General features: G+C 50.8%; 1 protein-coding gene across 3 annotated transcripts in view; it reads left to right on the top strand.

Moving 5' to 3' along the window:
• TBCD (tubulin folding cofactor D) overlaps window positions 1-16935 on the top strand; it is a 148489-nt gene that overhangs the window by 76586 nt on the left and 54968 nt on the right. For all 3 annotated transcript variants that reach the window (XM_027517757.1, XM_027517756.1, XM_027517758.1), the window contains exons 14-15: window positions 7064-7220; window positions 16254-16311. In XM_027517757.1, the coding sequence (XP_027373558.1) occupies window positions 7064-7220; window positions 16254-16311 (215 nt within the window). The remainder of the gene's footprint in view (window positions 1-7063; window positions 7221-16253; window positions 16312-16935) is intronic.

Here is a 16935-nt window from a genome sequence, read left to right as displayed (position 1 = left end):
GGATGCTCTGGTAGCACAGGTGACGAGGAAGCCATGGCTCAGAGGTTCTCAGTTACTCGGCTTCATTGGTATTGTGCCATGGCCACCCCAGTGGTGAGGTAGGGGTACCACTCTGGGCTGGGGCTGCCGCTTGGGTAGGGGGACTGCTGTGGGCTGGAGGAGGACCCCTGTGTGTGTGGTGGGTTACCGCTGTGGGAGGACTTATCTTCCCTGTGGCCTTGGCTGATGTCAGATCTTTTTTTTGTTTTTGGTCGTTCTTATTTATTTTTATTGAAGTATAGTTGATTTACGATGTGGTGTTAATTTTTTAAAATATTCTTTCCGTTACGGTTTATCATAGGATATCGACTGTATAGTTCTCTGTGCTGCACAGCAGGATCGTGTGTATCCGTTCTGTATGTAACAGCTCACACCTGCTAACCCCAGCCTCCCACCCCTTCTTCCCTCAGCCCCTCTCCCTCGGCAACCACAAGTCTGTTTCTCTGCGTCTGTGGGACCGTTTCAGTTTTGTCGGTAGGTTCATTTGTGTTGTATTTTAGATTATGTCGTATTTAGATTTAGATACAAGTGACACCGTGGTAATCTTCTCTGTATCGTCCCAGGTTTAGTATATGTGCTGCTGAAGCAAGCACTCAGATCGTTGTAAGTGTTTACTCTTCTTTGATTTGTCCTCTTCTCTGATCTGTGTTCCACACAGGAATGGTTCCTGTGAATAAATGGAGCATATGTGTTTGATGTTGAGAAGGACCCCGCTGTGATCCTGTCTGAAGTGTCAGACTCCTGGGACCCACGCTAGCTGGGTGGGCCCCAAGGAGCAGTCATCCTGGTCCCAGGGTCCTTCACCTGCTCTTGGCCTAGTGGCTAAGTGGTGTCCTCTGAATAGTGGAAAGGGTGAAACCACGTTTTAAAGTGTGGTATTGCCTTTGTTAATAATTATGAAGATCGTGAGTGATCATTATGGACACTGGGGACAGTGACATGAAGCAGCAGCTAAGGAAACCTGGAGTCTCGCTGCCTGGAGGTCGCACTGTTGAGGTTGTAGCAGGTGGGGGCCACGAGCACCTGGGGCTCTCAGCATGATGCTTGGGCTGGCTTTGCAGTCCAGGGGCTGGGCCGTCTCTCCGTACCTCGGTTCCCCTACCTCCAGGGTCAATCGGACAAAGGCCTGGCCCATAGTGAGTGCTGATTGTCACCAATATCACACGTGAGCCATTGATGGCATGCACCCTGCTCGAGGGTTCTGAGTGTCCTCCTGTCATTAAATATTCTTTGGGTAGCAGCATGAGTTGCATTGAGTGGCTCTGTTGTGTTTAAACAACACCCCCTGTCCCGTCATGGCAGGGTTTATTTCTGCCCTTAGGAACCATGGTGGCAGCAGTGCAGCTTCTGTGACAAGTTGGGGACATACCCCAGGAGGCCCAGGCACACAGGGTCAGGGCCATCTGCCTGCACTGCCCTCATCACCTTGTTACCCATGCCTCCTGAGTCCATGGTGAGTGGCTTGAACACAGCAGTTCCCGCACTCTCCCCTCTGGACAGGTGTCCTGTGGATGGGTCACAGGCACATGGCCTACTGCATCAACACACAGGTCTGGAGGTTTTGTTGAAAGTCAGGTTCCGCTCGTGTGATCTTCAGAAACGGCTCTCTTGTCCCTTACCTTTTACATTCCTGTTTTTTCCCCAAGTTTCCCCGTCTGCTGTTTCTCCCCTTTTTAGGTGGAATATTCCCATGATACATGTATGTGAGTTTTTTACATGTAATCGCCATCACATCTTTATCCATCATACCACACTTACCTTGTTTGTTATTCGCTTTAAAACTTTCTTGAGTGTATTGATCCACTGAGGTTTGAGTTGCTTTATGTAGGAATATTCGCTAATCTCTTCCTCTGGGCGGGAGCTGCCCTGCACACCGAGGAGATAGGGTGCCGTCAGATGGAAGAGTAGGTACTTCTCGTTTGCCCTAGTCTTGCTTTGCGATTGTGTTACGCATTTCACAAGGTCCTGCCCCAAGACTATGGGCTCCTGCCCTAAAATAGTAACTTCCTGCTATCTTGCCATTGTGTGTTTCTCTTTTGAGGAGAGCCTTTATCTGTGGCTAAACATGCATCCCAGGAAATCCTGGACTGCATGCTTCACACCGGGACCTCTCGTGTTTTTACGGCACCTGGTAAAGGGAATGTCCATTTCTGGCCTCTGGACAGCTGAGCCTTGCCTCCCAGCCGCAGCACCATGGGCAGTGGGGGGGGGGGGGGCGGTCTTGTTCACAGGGAGGACAAGTGGGAGGGCCCTTGGACCAGCATGGCCACGTGACTTTCCTGTGGAAAGGGAGGCAGAGGGCTTCATGGGTGCTCCCCCGTGGCAGGGTGCGTGTGCTGGGAGCACGTGGGGGAGAGGGGAAAGCAGGTGGTGTGCGGGCCAGGTGCCCACCCCAGCAACACAGGATGCCCCAGGATCCCTCTCTATTGTACCTGTGGAGACGAGCCCTGGCTGAGGACTCCAGGGTCTGTGGGGTGGGCATCCCTCACGCTCCAGGGAACGCCGGTGCCCAAGTCTGCACTTGCCCCCGAGTGCAGAGTGGTTGGTGCTGTGGCTCGCAGTGCTGCCCACAGGTCAGCCTTTGGGATAGTTTTTTCAGATGTCCTGTGGGAACTAAAAACTAAATGTCTGTGGAACCAGATTTTCTGTCCGTCATTTCCTTTCCCCCAGCAAATTCAGCATGTTTTTTCCCGAGCAAGTTGGACTGCATTCTTTAGGAAGGTATGGTGGCTGTTTGTACTGATGACTGAAATAGAAGTTCAGTGGTGCTGGTCACACCTGCTCCCGGGAAACTGGTGCTTTCCTGGGCTCAGACTGGGCAGGCAGGCTCCTGGCTGCATAGGCGGTTCCATCATGTGCCGAGGCTCAGGGGCATCTCGGGAGACTCAGCCAAATGCGTCTGGGAGATGTGGCGCAGTGCATCCTGGTAGATACTGAAGTGCATCTCGGGACGTGGCTCAGTGACTCTGGGACACTTGGGCCCACGCCATGATATTCCTCACGTGCTGAGTTTGATTTTGAAGTAGTATGTCGTTCAGTTGCTCAGTTGTGTCCGACTCTTTGCGATACCATGGACTGCTTTAATTAAGGATAATTCATTACTTATCAAAACTCATAACTTCTGAGCTGGCTGTATGGTGATTTTTTTATTTTTTAAGGATGCTGCAGAGAACGTCTGAGCTCCTCCCGATCCCTGGAGTGCATCTGTAAAGGCCTGCAGTGGGGACTGGGTGTTCTGAGGGTTAACTCGTTTCTCTCACCTAGAGGCTGCTTTGTCCTTAGGCAGTTGGCGTTAGACAAATGACATGCTGTCTAGAGAGAAGGGTATTTAAATTACATTGCTGGACTCTGGGTTGCCAAAAGGAAGCCCTCTGGGGAACCTTATATATTTGACATGTATTTGCAGTGTGTAATTGGAACCGTGAGAAAGGTTTTTTGTTCAGTGTGATTGAAGAGTTTCCTTATTTTAAACCTGTTGAATCTGGAAAGAGCTGTTAGTTTTTGAATTTTTTCCTCTGATAATGGCTTCTTATAAAAGTTTAGGGCAAAGACTGTGTCTCCTTCATATACCACCCCAAGGCTCAGTAATTGCTCCGTACCCTGCGTGGACCGGGGCTGATCTGTCTCTTGTCTTCCCGTCCCCGGATATCTGAACTGGAAGCCCAGCTCATCCTGCACAGAAGAGCCTGGTGATGAAGGTCCGAGAGGTTGGGCGCAGCCACAGGCCCTGCCCAGCAGCAGCAGCAGCAGTCCCGACCCCATCCTTCTACCCGCCTGGGGCATGAATTGAAGCCGAGAGCCTCATTTTCCAACTTTCTTGTTGAAGAAATCCGTCATCTCTCTCTCCTCCTGAGCGGTTTTGCATTAGGCAGATCAAATCCCTTTTCAGTGACTGTGAGGCGAGTGTCCCAGCATTGCTCTCAGTGGCCCTGTAGTCCCCTCTCAGACCCCAGTCCAGCAGCGAGGCCTGCGTTTATTGCTGGCAGCACTTCTTCCAGCCCATCCGAAAAGAAACCGATCCTGAATATTCATTGGAAGGACTGATGATGAAGCTCCAATACTTTGGCCACCTGATGTGAAGAGCTGACTCAGTGGAAAAGACCCTGATGCAGGGAAAGATTGAAGGCAGGAGGAGGTGGAGACGACAGAGGATGAGGTGGTTGGATGGCATCACTGAACTCGATGGACATGAGTTTGAGTAAGCTCCGGGAGTTGGTGTTGGACAGGGAAGCCTGGCGTGCTGCAGTCCATGGGGTCGCAAAGAGTCGGACATGACTGAGCAACTGAACTGAACTGAGCGCTTCTTCACCTGTACTTGGGCCTCAGCCACTGGTGTTTGTGGCAGGAGTAATAGAGGGGTCACCGGAGCTTTCGAGAGAAAGAATTTGAACCTGCCCATGCTGAGAACTGGGGTAGGACCTGCCAGGGGAGCTGCAGCAGCCTGGTCGCATGGGTGGGCAGGGCTGGCAGTGAGGCCCTGAGGCCCATGCGGGCTCAGGTCTCTGCTTCTCTGACCTAGCTGGGCGGACGCAGAGCAGTCAGAGCCTTTGTGTCTTGAGGGCCAGTGGCTACCCGAGCACATCACATGGGCACATGTGGGTGCCAGGGACCAAAGTTGGGGTTTGTGGGGGCCACCTTGCTACACAGAACTCAGAGCCCATGCTTTGTACTGCTTTTTTCCTCTCTCAAGTAGGGCTGAGCCTGAGTGCAGCATATGGCTCCCACTGCCCTCTCACAGCTGGCCTCCTTCCATTCCTTGAGGCAGAGAAGTGGGCCAGATAGCCCTGTGTTCAGACCTCCGAGCGTGTCGATTTTCCCATCAACAAATGCCGGTCAGCCATGTGAGGTCTCTTACTGTGCTGAGGCAGACCTCTGTTAGTGGGCACAGGTCACAGTGGGTGTCCTTTTCTTTGTGACTGGTTGACCTTAGGACCCATCTCACTCTGACCCCGGCGTCCGGCGCCCCCACCCGCTCAGGGGCCTGGGGGCCCGCTGGTCAAGGGTGAGGCTGTGTCCTTGTGGAGGTGGGCTTCTCCCAGGGGTCCCTGAGCCTGTCTCAGGGTAGTGGTTGGATGTGACGTCCACCTGAAGTGCATGTGGACGGTACTGACCGCTGTCACTCATAGCTGTCTGTTTGGAAATTGATTTTGTCCAGTGGACCGATAAATTGGGACTCAGCAGTTAGCATCCAGATTCCCCTCAGGCTAAGAGTTGCTGAACGGTCTTCCCCAGAAGTGTCTGGGCAGCTGGGTAGAGTGGTGATTTTAGAGAATGTGGCGAGGCACTGACGCTGAGCTTATACGGGGCGCCCGTCAGGTGCCACAGCCTGTTAGTTCTGACACGCGTTGGGCCATGACTAGGCTGCCCTCTTAACACAGAGAGTATGAACAACACTAGAAAACTAGGAGTAGTTCCAGGTAAAGTAGAACTTCCCCAGGTAAGACAAATGAAGGCCAATTTTAAGCATTACAGCTTAAGTTCAAGTTGAGATAATTTTTAAAATGGCTAATTAGATTTAACTATTTTATCTGAAATAGCTGTGGTAGTGTCCTCTGGTTTGGTTTGGCATTTATACATGCTTTGTATTTTATATTTTATTTTATTGAAGTATGATTGACTTACAATATCATGTTAGTTTCAGATGTATAGCACAGTGGTTTAGTTTTTCATACACACATACGTTTTTCAGGTTTTTTCCCCCCTAAAGGATATGATAAAATACTGAGTATAGTTCCATGCTGGCTGGCTATTTTATTTTTATTTTAAAAGCTTTTCTGGCTGCTCTGGGACTCTTGTGGTGCTTGGCCTCTCTCAAGTTGCCGTGAGCGAGGGCTGCTCTCTGGCTGTGGTGCGTGGGCTTCTCCTGTTGCAGGGCACGGGCTCTGGGCACGCGGCCTCGGGAGCTGCAGCAGGAGGGCCGCGTCGCGCAGGCTCAGGAGTCGGGGCACTTGAGCTCACTCACTCGAGCTCACTTCTTTTACTTTTAAACCCCCTTTGCTGTTGTTTAGTCACGGAGTCCAACTCCTTGTGACCCCGTGGATGGCAGCACGCCAGCATAAAACTCTGTGCGTGAGTGTTATATAGTTTATTTTCTTTTAAAGTAATTTACGTGTCTCTAATAGACAAACCCTTCCCATATACATGAAATACATGAATATGATAATAGGCAAATACCGTACAGCTTCAGCTCCCTTTAACAGTACAGTGTTCTTCCCAGGGGTCTTAAACTCACTTGTTTCTTTGTATAAAAAACCACGTATGCAGTATTAGAAACTCAGTGAGACATTTTAAAATGGAACCAGAAAGAATATCTGTATGTATTTCCAATTATTTTAAATATCACAGATGATTTACATAGTTCAATATATCTGGGTTATTCCTGAAGTTAGCACAGAGTGACCCTGGGCTTGCTTTCCTTTGTCATCCTGGCTCTCAGCCCTGAAGCTCAGCGAGGTCACAGATACCCTCTGAGCAGGGTTAGCACACCTGTGTAACGGGGTCCACGCTCACTCCCCAGCTGGAGACGGCTTTTGGCCAGAATTAGAAACCCATGTGTTGTTTGTGGTCGCCTTGACAACGAGACTCTGGGGGACGTGGCCTCGGGGTCAGGTGTCCTTTGCTCCCTGGACAGTGTCCTGGGTGACGTTGCCCACCCTCCTCTCACTGCCCTGATGTGCCAGCGCCTTCCCTCACTCCTGGCGGCCCCTGTGTCCCTTTGCGTCTTCTAGGACCTGGTAGCGTCCCTTGGGTGTGGCCGACGGGCGTGTCTGTGCCATCCTCTAGGAGTTTGGGGGCAACTTTTCAGAAACATTCTCACCTGAGTCGAGGTGGTGGACTCTTGAGTGACTTCCTGAGCAGGTCGTGAGTTTCTAAGTGACTTGGGGTGGGACCGTGGTGTGTGTTGCTCACACCAGGCTCTGCGGGGCCAAGGTGCAGGCGGGGTGGTGGTACAGCGGGCACAGTGTCTGTGGAGCCAGGAGCACTGCTTCAGGGCCGCTTCACAGTCTCTCTCCCCTGTGTGCAGTTGTCCCCGTGATCCTGAGGGCGCTGACGTACGAGGAGAAGCGGGGCGCCTGCAGCGTGGGCTCCAACGTCCGGGACGCCGCCTGCTACGTGTGCTGGGCCTTCGCACGTGCCTACGAGCCTCAGGAGTTGAAGCCTTTCGTCGCGGCAATCTCAAGGTAAATCCTGTTAAGTGATCCTCCAGTCACTTTGGACTAGTGACAGCATTGGCTTGCCTGCTTCACTGTCTGCTCCTGTGCAGTGAAAACCAGCACAGCCTCATGAGGTCAGAAAAATACCTTTTCCATGGCTTCCTGGGCAGAGCATTGAGGGCAGCGGGCTGTGCCAGCCACATGGGCGTGGGCCCCACTTTTAGGATCCTACGTCTGTGCCCGGGAAAATTCGAAAGAGATGTGTCCCTAGTATAGTGATGTTAATTTTCTCCCTGTCTCCTGTCAGACTGAAGTGAGTCCCTCTGACATGAAAAGGGAATTCAGCCGTCCACTTCTGGTTGTTGGTTCTGTGTCACGCTGGAGGAGGAGCTGAGAACTGGGTTGGTCATGGTTGTAACACCAACCTGACCACTTTTACTCAGAGATGGATTTTAACATGATCTCCAGTCCTGGAAGCTGCCTCCCACCAAGGAGGTGCCCTGACAAGAGTGGGAGACCCTCAGGCCTCAAAACGTATCCACAGGGCAACTCTGTCTCCTCCTCTGGCCAGTGCAATGGGCTTCCCTATGGTCTGAGCACCAGCAGCGCCTGGGGAAAAGCCGCAGGGGACGGGGGCCGCTCGAGGGTCAGGAGAGGGTTCTCAGGCTCGCTTACTGCTCAGGTCGCGTGGCCAGGCTGTATCTCTCAATCTTAACCCTCATGTGAAGGGAAGGCCTGCAGAGCAGCCTGGGGATTCTGATCCTTGCTCAGGGAGATACACTGCTTCCTAGGAAGTCGTAAAAGTGTCTGACTTCTCCTGGCCATGTCACCCTGGGAGGGGCAGGAGGGCAGTAGGCTCCTGGAGAGGCCGTGGTGGGTGTCTGCGGCCTGAGGCCTGGCTCCGGAGACCAGGCTGCCCATGTCTTTGTCCCCTGCTCCTGCCCTCGTGTGTGTTCCCCACTGTCTTGTTGGTCTACGAAGGTGAGATCGTTTGCTGTTAATACAGCTTTGGGGAGGGCTCTGCCTGCTGCTTTCTTGCTCTGCTCCTCAGCTTTTTGGAAGCTGCTTCTGTAACTAGAATGAAAGCGCAGGGTGTATTTTGCTCACTGTTTCCATCAGCAGTCACAGCACGATGAGCCTCTAGATGGGAGCTGTCTAATTCACAGTCGTGGCGTCCCACTCAGCTGAGGTCTTGTGCCCAGGGCCCAGGCAGGTCCAGCTCTGCACCTGTCACACTGCCTCTGCCAGAAGCTGGCATGCCCCGACTTCGGGGGACCTGGCTTCAAAGGGTCATTCCATTTCAGAGTGAAATCATCTCGGCAGGCTTCTTTTTTCAGTTTAACCTTTGTGGCTGAAAGCACTGAAGGTTGCAGGAACCTGGGCCCCTCCTTTCTCTGGGGACTGTCTTTGGCTCAGCCCAGCCAAAGAGAGAATCAGGACTGAGGGCTGAAGCGTCAGCAGAGGCACTGGGCACAGAGGTGAGTGGCCACCACTCATAACGTCCTCTGCTTGGGACAGAAGCTTCTCGCCACCCCATAGGTGAGAGCATCAGAGTCACAAGACCTCATTGCCAACTTGGAGAGACATAGTGTGAAGAGTCCTGAGCCCTGTGGGCACAGATGAGCCAGAGAGCAGGGTTCTGTGCAGGCCCTTGACTTGGGAACGGAGACTCTTTCAGCCGCAAGCAGACACCGTTGCAGTGTTCATCTCAGCAGAGGTTTTAATGCAGAGTACCAGCCATTGAGGGTGTGCAGGAGTGCTGGTGAATGTTAAGCCTGGCCCTTGTGTAACATGTGACACTCGAAGCATGGTTTCCCATTGTGGGCGATCCTTCACAGACTCCCATCCAGTTCTCCAGGAGGCTGAAGGGGCACCGCACATCTTACTCCAGGGTGACCCCTGTTACTCAGAAAAGGAAAGACCCTGTCTGGTGAAGGGGTCACATCCTGGAGCTTGTGCCTGTCTGGGGAGGGTGTTGAAGAGACCAGTGACCCCACTGGATAGAGGCCTCTGCGGCCAACCTTCAGGGCAAGGGTGCTGCAAGTCTGCTTATAGCTGAGGGCCTGGGCAGGCCCTACCAGGGGACCCCCAAGGGCTCTGAAATGTGGGGGGATGGAGTGGAGGTGGGTGGTCAGGATGCCAGGCTTTCTGAGGTGGGATTTTTTAAAAAATGGTGCTTGGGTTGAAGGACAGATCACAGTTGCAGGGACTGGTGGCCACGTCCATCCACAGAAACTCGTCCATCCACAGAAACTCGTGTGGTTCACTCAGGACCTTTGATCTCGGGGAAGGCTGAATTTCCCTGACGTCTCGGGCACGCCCAAGAGATCGCTGATGAGTTTACACTCACCGAAAGTGCAAGCTGGCAGGGGAGCCCAGAGACTCCTGCTTCACAGCGCTCCTAATTTCTCCTAATTGACCCTGGAATTGGTGCCTTGTGGAGTTTCTGCTCAGAGGGGGCCTCTCTTGTCCCCTTCCCCTGCACCCATCCCAGGACTGGATTGGCAAGTGCCCATTGGAGCTGTGCCTGGCAGCTTTCTCAGTCCAGTTTGGCAGGTTCCTAGGGAGCCTGTGCTCCAGCCCTTCCCGGTCCATCTCCATGGCAGGCCTGGGGGGTGGAGCGGGCGGGCTGGAGGTGAGTCACAGTGCCACGTGAGCCTTCAGGACGCTGCTGGTGCTCGCCTCCCTGCCTTAGAAGTATCGGTTGGGGTGTGTCCTTCGAGATCTGCCTCTCTTGGTTTGTAATAAGTGACCACATTTTAATTGTCAGCTTTTAAGCCCATTCATCCTGGCACATGATAAAATCTTGAGATCTTCAACTATACTTTCACAAACTCTTCAGTTTGAATCCTGCAAAAGTAGACAGTTGAGATCAAACTATAATTCTATAAACGAACTAGACACATCTGATGGAGAGAGTCAGGCGGCGGTAGTAACGAGGCAGGGCTGGGCGCAGCCCACACAGAGGGAGAGGTCAGTGTGGCCGGCCCCCAGCTCAGACGGCCGGGCAGGGAAGAACCTTCCTAGAGGAACGTGAGGAACTGTCGTTTCACTTCACCCGTGGATATATGCTCACCATCTCTGTTTTATAAATACCCCAAAGGAAGTTTCTAGGTCAGTACACAACATAGTTTGAATTAGTGTTGGTCGGTTTTGAAAACCCGTATTTCCTAAGTGTTATACGCAGATTAAGAGATGGAGTAATTATTTTGTGGATAAGTAAATCGGGCTTCCTGAGAAGCTAAGCGTAATTTAGGGACAGAGAAACACAGAGTTAAAATGGTAGAGGATGGTCATGTATTATTCTGAAATAGCCTTCTCACCAGTAATCAAAAGCTAGTTTGCAAGAAGAAAAGGAGAAAAAAAAAGAGCCCTGTTGCCAGCATATGCGTTGGTTGTCACCTTCTAGCGATTTCCTCACCTGAAACTCTTTTGTAAGCCGAGCTCCTGTTGACATCAACCCTGCAGGGCCCCTCCCGTGCTAGGGGCAGTGCCCAGCTCAGCCTCGCAGAGCAAGCTGGGCGAGCAGGGCAGCGTGGGCAGCGCCTGGGGATTGGCTCCCAGATCTCTTCCTCGAGGGCAAGATTGTCCTGAAAAATCAGGAAATGGCAAGCATTGCTCAAAGCTACGTCTTGTTCCCACTCAGCGTTTCTTGATGGCAGACTTCCAGGGGGAAGATAACCTTTTTTGTTTCTTGAGAAAAATTAAGTGGCAGTTACTGACCAGAGTGTTCCCGCCTGTCCACCTGTCAGGCCTCCCCTCGGCCTCCATGTAGCTCTGCTGTGATTGAAGCACTTTGCAGATGTCTTGTGTTTCACCGTCATGTCAGCTGGCTCCTGAACTTTGATTCTTCTGATTTAGGGAAAAATTTAGCCACAGGCGGGTCTTGCAGTTTATTTCCCAAATAGTGTGACTTGTAGCTTTTAAGCATGGATGGGTAAGAAATCATCCATCTTGATATTTTGAAAAGCATATTTTGAAATGACATTTTGATATTTTGAAATGACAGGGTTACTGTTACTCAAGGTAAAAAGGATGTTTTGTTTTTTATTGCCACAAAAATACTACACCAACTAACAAAAATTGAGTTTGGGGTAAGATCTGCTCTTTGCTGTACCTGCTAAAAGCCAGGTGCCTGGAACTTGGAGCAGGTCTGGGCATGCAGCTCCCCTGACTCGGACAAGAAAGAAAATCCCTCTCTGTTTGACATAGACCATCCTTCTGTGTTGGGAAATCCTGGTGAAGTATCACCTGAACTCTCCCAGCGAAAGCAAACAGGTGAAGATACCGAGAGCGTTCCAGGCCCAGTGGCTGCCATGTGCTTAGAATGGTCCTTGGCTGGCTGCAGCCTGGCCCCTGCACCCCTCTCGGAAATGGGAAAAGAGAGCGCAGAGTCATGCTCTGCCCCGTTCTGCTGAGGAAGACTTCACAGCCCACGGGACGTGGGGGCCCTGGGGGCCCTGGGGGAATCTCTCGTGATTATATGTAACCCGTGTTGTCACACGTACTGTTATTTGAAACATGCTGGTATTTCCAGATAAGCCAGTTTTGTTCTGAAAGTGTGAAATCAGAACAATTTTCAAAATTTAGTCCACACCAGAACAGTGTTAAAAACCTGTTGCATTCACAGAGGTTTACACAGTGGACTTGTTGAATTAACTTGAGTCTGTACTTAAAAGTTGTGCTTTTTAAGTGGTTTTGTTATATTTGTCCTACTGTATTCTGTGAAGGCTGGTAGAATGTGAATAAAGCAGTAAATATTTTAAGCCATTTACTCACGAATGCAGAAGCAACCTGATGGAGGTTTGTGGGCCCGTCTGTAGTGCCCCAGGGTCAAGTTCTCGGCTATAGCCAATGCCGGCCCTTTGGTTACCAGTCTTTGGACAAGCCTCACCCTGCCTGTCTGAGTTGGTGGCCTGGCCCCAGGCCCTCATGAGCTGTGGGGGTCTGTTCCTGTGACCACAAGGCCAGGGTATGCTCACCGTGAAGGAACAGGGGCCTTGCACCCAGAGGTAGACCGCTGCTTGCCATTCAGGGGGCTTTCTGCTGGGGTTCCCATGACATACAGTCTCTCCAGGAATGACTGCTGTGTGGCTAGTGACCACAGGAACTGAGCCAATTGGGCTGGGCCGTACCATGGGGGGAGGGGGTGTGCCCACAGACCCACCTGAGGGCGAACACAGAGAGGTGTCTGCAGATGAGTGTAAACGCAGTGTCCTGCAGTGAGTGCCTGAGCTCGACCGGGACAGCCCCTGCTGCGCCCCTCGTAACCACCAGGTAACCATGGGGAGCAGGTGCAAAGAGAGTGAAGTAGATGGAGCCCCTTGCCCGTGGCTGGAAGGAGGTAATCCACACATGATGAAGCTGGGAAGGGCCCTTCGACACAGGAGTTCAGTACTGTTTTGGCTTGATTACAATGTAAACATACAGTCTTAAAGCCCAACTATCTCCGTTTGGCACCACAGGGCAGGCCCCCCAGGCTGACCTGCATGGCGCAGCAGGTGGCACAGGGTGGAACTTGGTCTTGGCTCAGTGGTCTTGGCTGCACCAAGGTTGAAATTGGGCTCAGCCTGTCCTGGGCAGAGCCAGCATGTCCACAGCTTGGAGGGGGGGTGGTCTGGGGGTCGGAGGGGTTTGGTGTATAACTTAGCAGTGACCTTGCAGGGGTTATGGTGGACTGTAGATTGGCAGGTGATTCTAAGTTTCTTCTTTTTTTCCATTTTCTCTTTATTAATAAGTGTTCAATAATTAAAAAATTGTAATTTAGGACAAATAGATTGACAGGAAATTTCAAGAATTCAGTGTGTAATGTGAACTTCTGGTAGTGTTGGCTGGACCCAGAGTCAGTGAAAACATGTCCACATATTTCTTATGTCAGACATTAAAGGAAAGCGGGAATTCTTGGTTAGTATATTTTCCTAAAATACATATGATCTTATGGAGGTGGCGCTAGTAGTAAAGAACCTGGCTGTCAATGCAGGAGATGCCGGAGACACGAGTTTGATCCCTGGGTTGGGAAGATCCCCTGGAGGAGGAAATGGCAACCCACTCCGGTTTCTTTACCTGGAAAATCCCATGGACAGAGGAGCCTGGCAGGCTACAGTCCATGGGGTCACAAAGAGTCAGACACAACTGAAATGACTTAGCTTTAGCACTTACTCATATGTAAATATAACACTTAAAATTCCATTGATGATAGTATATTTTAGAGTAAAATATCAAATATGTTGTCACTAAGAACAGTCACGTGTATATGTTAATCTCAAACTCCTAAATTATCCCTCGCCACCTTTCCCCTTTGGTAACTGTAAGTTTGTTTTATATGTCCGTGGGTCTATTTCTGTTTTGTATAAACGTTTATTAGTACCATTTTTTTTAAAAAAACTTACTTATTTTTTAATTGAAGGATAATTGCTTTACAGAATTTTGTTGTCTTGTCAAACCTCAACATGAATCAGCCATAGGTATACATATATTCCCTCCCTTTTGAATCTCCTTCCCATTTCCCTCCCCATCCCACCCCTCTAGGTTGATACAGAGCCCCAGTTTGAGTTTCCTGAGACATACAGAGAATTCTCGTTGGCTCTCTGTTTTACAAATGGTAGTGTGAGTTTCCACGTTACTCTTGCCGTACATCTCAGCCTTAGTACCATTTTTTTCCCTCTGTGTAAGTGATATCATATGATACTTGCCTTTGCCTTACTTAGTTGGTAATCTCTAGATCCATCCATGTTGCTGCAATTGGCATTATGCGTACTGCTGTATAGAAACCCGTCTCAGCAGGACCTCCTGTGTGGCACAGGGAGTTATACTCAGTGTGTTATAATAACCTATAAGAGGAAGGGGTGTGAAGAAGGAATAGATGCACACCTGTGTGTGACTGAATCACTTCGCTGTTCACCCGAAACTAACACAGCGTTGTAAGTCAGCTGTATTTCACAAAAGAAAAAACCAGGAGGTTTATAATTGCTGGTTATTGAAAGATCACGGAATTACATGTCTTGGTCAGTTTAATGATTTCTGAAATTTTGTTAACAAAAGCATTTAGATGTTGAAATGGAATCAATTAATCTTTAAATGGTCCCGCTAAAGTTGATGAATTTCCTTTAGTGTTAAGACTGGTATTTTTTTTTTTTTAATCTCGTCTTGGGTATAGTTTATAATATAGTAAAGAGTTGAGAGAGGAAAAGGAAACCACTCTCTGTTGCCTTTATTAAAGGAAAAGGTTCTTCTCTTTAATAAGAGTTTTGCTGAAATTCATTTCAGCTTCAACTAGTGAAAGGACCCCAAATACTAATAATACTGGATCTTTAAAAATCTTTAGATATTTAGTTGCTTTTCAAAAAAACTTTTAAGTTTGAACTAAATTTAGACTTAAAGAAGAATAGCAAAAATAATAGCAGTTCCCGTAAAAGCCCTTCATCAGCTTCCCTGAACGTTGACTTCTCACAAAGGAGACCAGAGAATGAGTGTTGTGTGGGGCCAGTGATTAAACCGCAGCTGCTGTTTGGTGATGTGCCATCTTGGTTTTGAATTTGGGGTGTGTCCCAAACTCACTGCCCCCCGTTGAAGTCTATAAAATTAACGTTTAAAGAGCGATAAGCATTTTGGGGGTGCTTTGAGACTCTAATAACTATCCAGTTTTCACACTCGGTGCCCATCAGCTCCTGTGCTAGGCCAGCAGCGATGGTGGTGGTTTCATAGGAAAACGGGTCCCTCTGCTTTCTGCTCCTTTGTTGACTTACATCAGTGTGGACCACGCCTTGTCTTCTAACACTGCTGGTTATTTTGGTGTCAGATTGCAGCATGTTTAGTTATTGGGAACAACTTCAGGTTGGCTTCTGTGCCTTTTTTCATTTTTCCTAATGGTTTCTCAATTTCTAGCACGACAAGATGTTCCAGGCTTTTCTTTTTTCCTTGCCCCAGCCTTGGAGTCAACCACCTCCAGGAGTCCTTGTTCCTCTTAGTGGAGAATGGTGTTTAGAATTCAAGACCTGGGTTCCACGCCCACACCCACTCCTACACTACCCTTTGTACCTCCAGCCTGGCCAACTGCGTGGACACCTGCGATTCCAGCCCAGGCCTGCCCAGTCCCCTGACCTCCTTCCTGTGCGCAGTACTTCTTCATCCCGGCTCCCTCCCAGCGTCTGTGTGCAGTGGTTTCAACACTGCTGACCCTCCCTGTGAGAAACACGACCGCTCCAGGGGAGAGTGCTCCTCTGTGTCCTCCCCGTCCATCGAGTGGGGTGCCCCTGGCTCACACAGGCACATTTCCAGTGTCCCAGGGGCCTCGCTGCCTATACTTTTTAATTTGCATTCGGGAAAATTCACCCGTCATGAACAGCTGTTGACAGATTCGTAGAGTTGGCTCCCCCAATTTCAGTACCAAACAGAATGGCTATCAGACAGGAGGGCAGCATCTCTTTCAGGAGATCTCGGTGTGTCCGAAATAACCCCTTTTCAAGCATTTCCTCTGGGGGCTGATGGGAGATCAGTTCACAGGTCACACCAGCAGCAGCGCTCTGTCCCAGTTTGCTTTCTGTTGTCGCCGAAGCCCAGTAAGCACTTGAGCTCCTCCTGATATGTCCCTGATGGTTGAGGGTGACGATGTAGCAAAGGGAGGTTTCAGTGAGGCTGGTGGACAGTCTGAGCCCGGGGGGAGCTTCCTTCTTGCCAACTGTGGTCAGAGTTTGACTTCGGGAATAGGCCCCTCAGAGCAGCTCTGCTTGGCTGCCATTTCTGGGGAGGTGCAGGGCTCATCGCTGCTCTTGCTGGCCTCCTGGGCCCTCTTGTTTCTGTTTGTACCTGTGGTCCTGCCCCCAATACTGCTGTCCTCGTCCTGGCCTACAAGGCCTGTGCACGAGGCCACCCTCCCTGTGAGCCCGCTGGCTCTGGTGCAGTTGGGGTTGGCCACCCCCGCTGCCCTATGAGCATATCTACCACTGAACCCACGAGCCATGGACGGGCTCCTGGGCACGTGGAGAAGGGAGACTGTGGGGTCAGCATCCCGGGGGTCTGTGGAGAGTCCCTTTCATGAACCTCCTCCTCTCTTCCTCACAGCGCGCTGGTGATTGCCACTGTTTTCGACCGAGATGTAAACTGCAGGAGAGCAGCCTCTGTAAGTTGTCCTGTTTGGTCCTTTTCTTGAGGGTGTGGGTGGCTCTCACCCGTGACCACCTCCCAAGAGACTGTTGTCACCGGCTTATGAAGCAGGAGCGAGGCCCAGGGGCGGGGGGAGGGTGGCTCCCACTCCCTCTGGGTCCCAGCTGGAAAGTGGGCTGTAGCCTGTGGCGGGCGGGTCACAATGGGCTGCCGGCCTCCAGGCGGAGATGCAAGGGGGTCCCGGAGGGGCGAGTGTGCAGTGGGTGCTGCCATCTAAGTGAGGGTGGGGCCTGGGATCCGTGTTGCAGCCGTGCCCTCTACTTGTGGGTGATGTGGAATCATGACCTCTGTCCTCAGATGTAGGGGCTCCGTCAGGTCACAGAGCTCCCCACTGCCTGCCTGCTCTCTGTTCTTTGAAGTATGTGGAGTCTTTGAAACTGTGTTTCAAGCAAAAGTTTCCCAGGAAAGCCCAAGACCTTGTCTGTGTCCTGCAGTTTCTCTTCTTTTGTCTTGAGCATCAGTAGGAAACCTAGTGATTCCTTGAGAAATCTTCACGTTTGTGCCTGATATTTTCCCCCAGGCAGTAATTGTAAGACTCCTTGGGATACAGTAAGACTCTTGATAAATCTGTGTTTAAGAG

This window comes from Bos indicus x Bos taurus, chromosome 19 (assembly GCF_003369695.1).
Source record: "Bos indicus x Bos taurus breed Angus x Brahman F1 hybrid chromosome 19, Bos_hybrid_MaternalHap_v2.0, whole genome shotgun sequence".
Classification (NCBI taxonomy): domain Eukaryota; kingdom Metazoa; phylum Chordata; class Mammalia; order Artiodactyla; family Bovidae; genus Bos; species Bos indicus x Bos taurus.
Note: the sequence above shows the minus strand (reverse complement) of the source record. Positions and strands in the feature narration are given on the sequence as shown.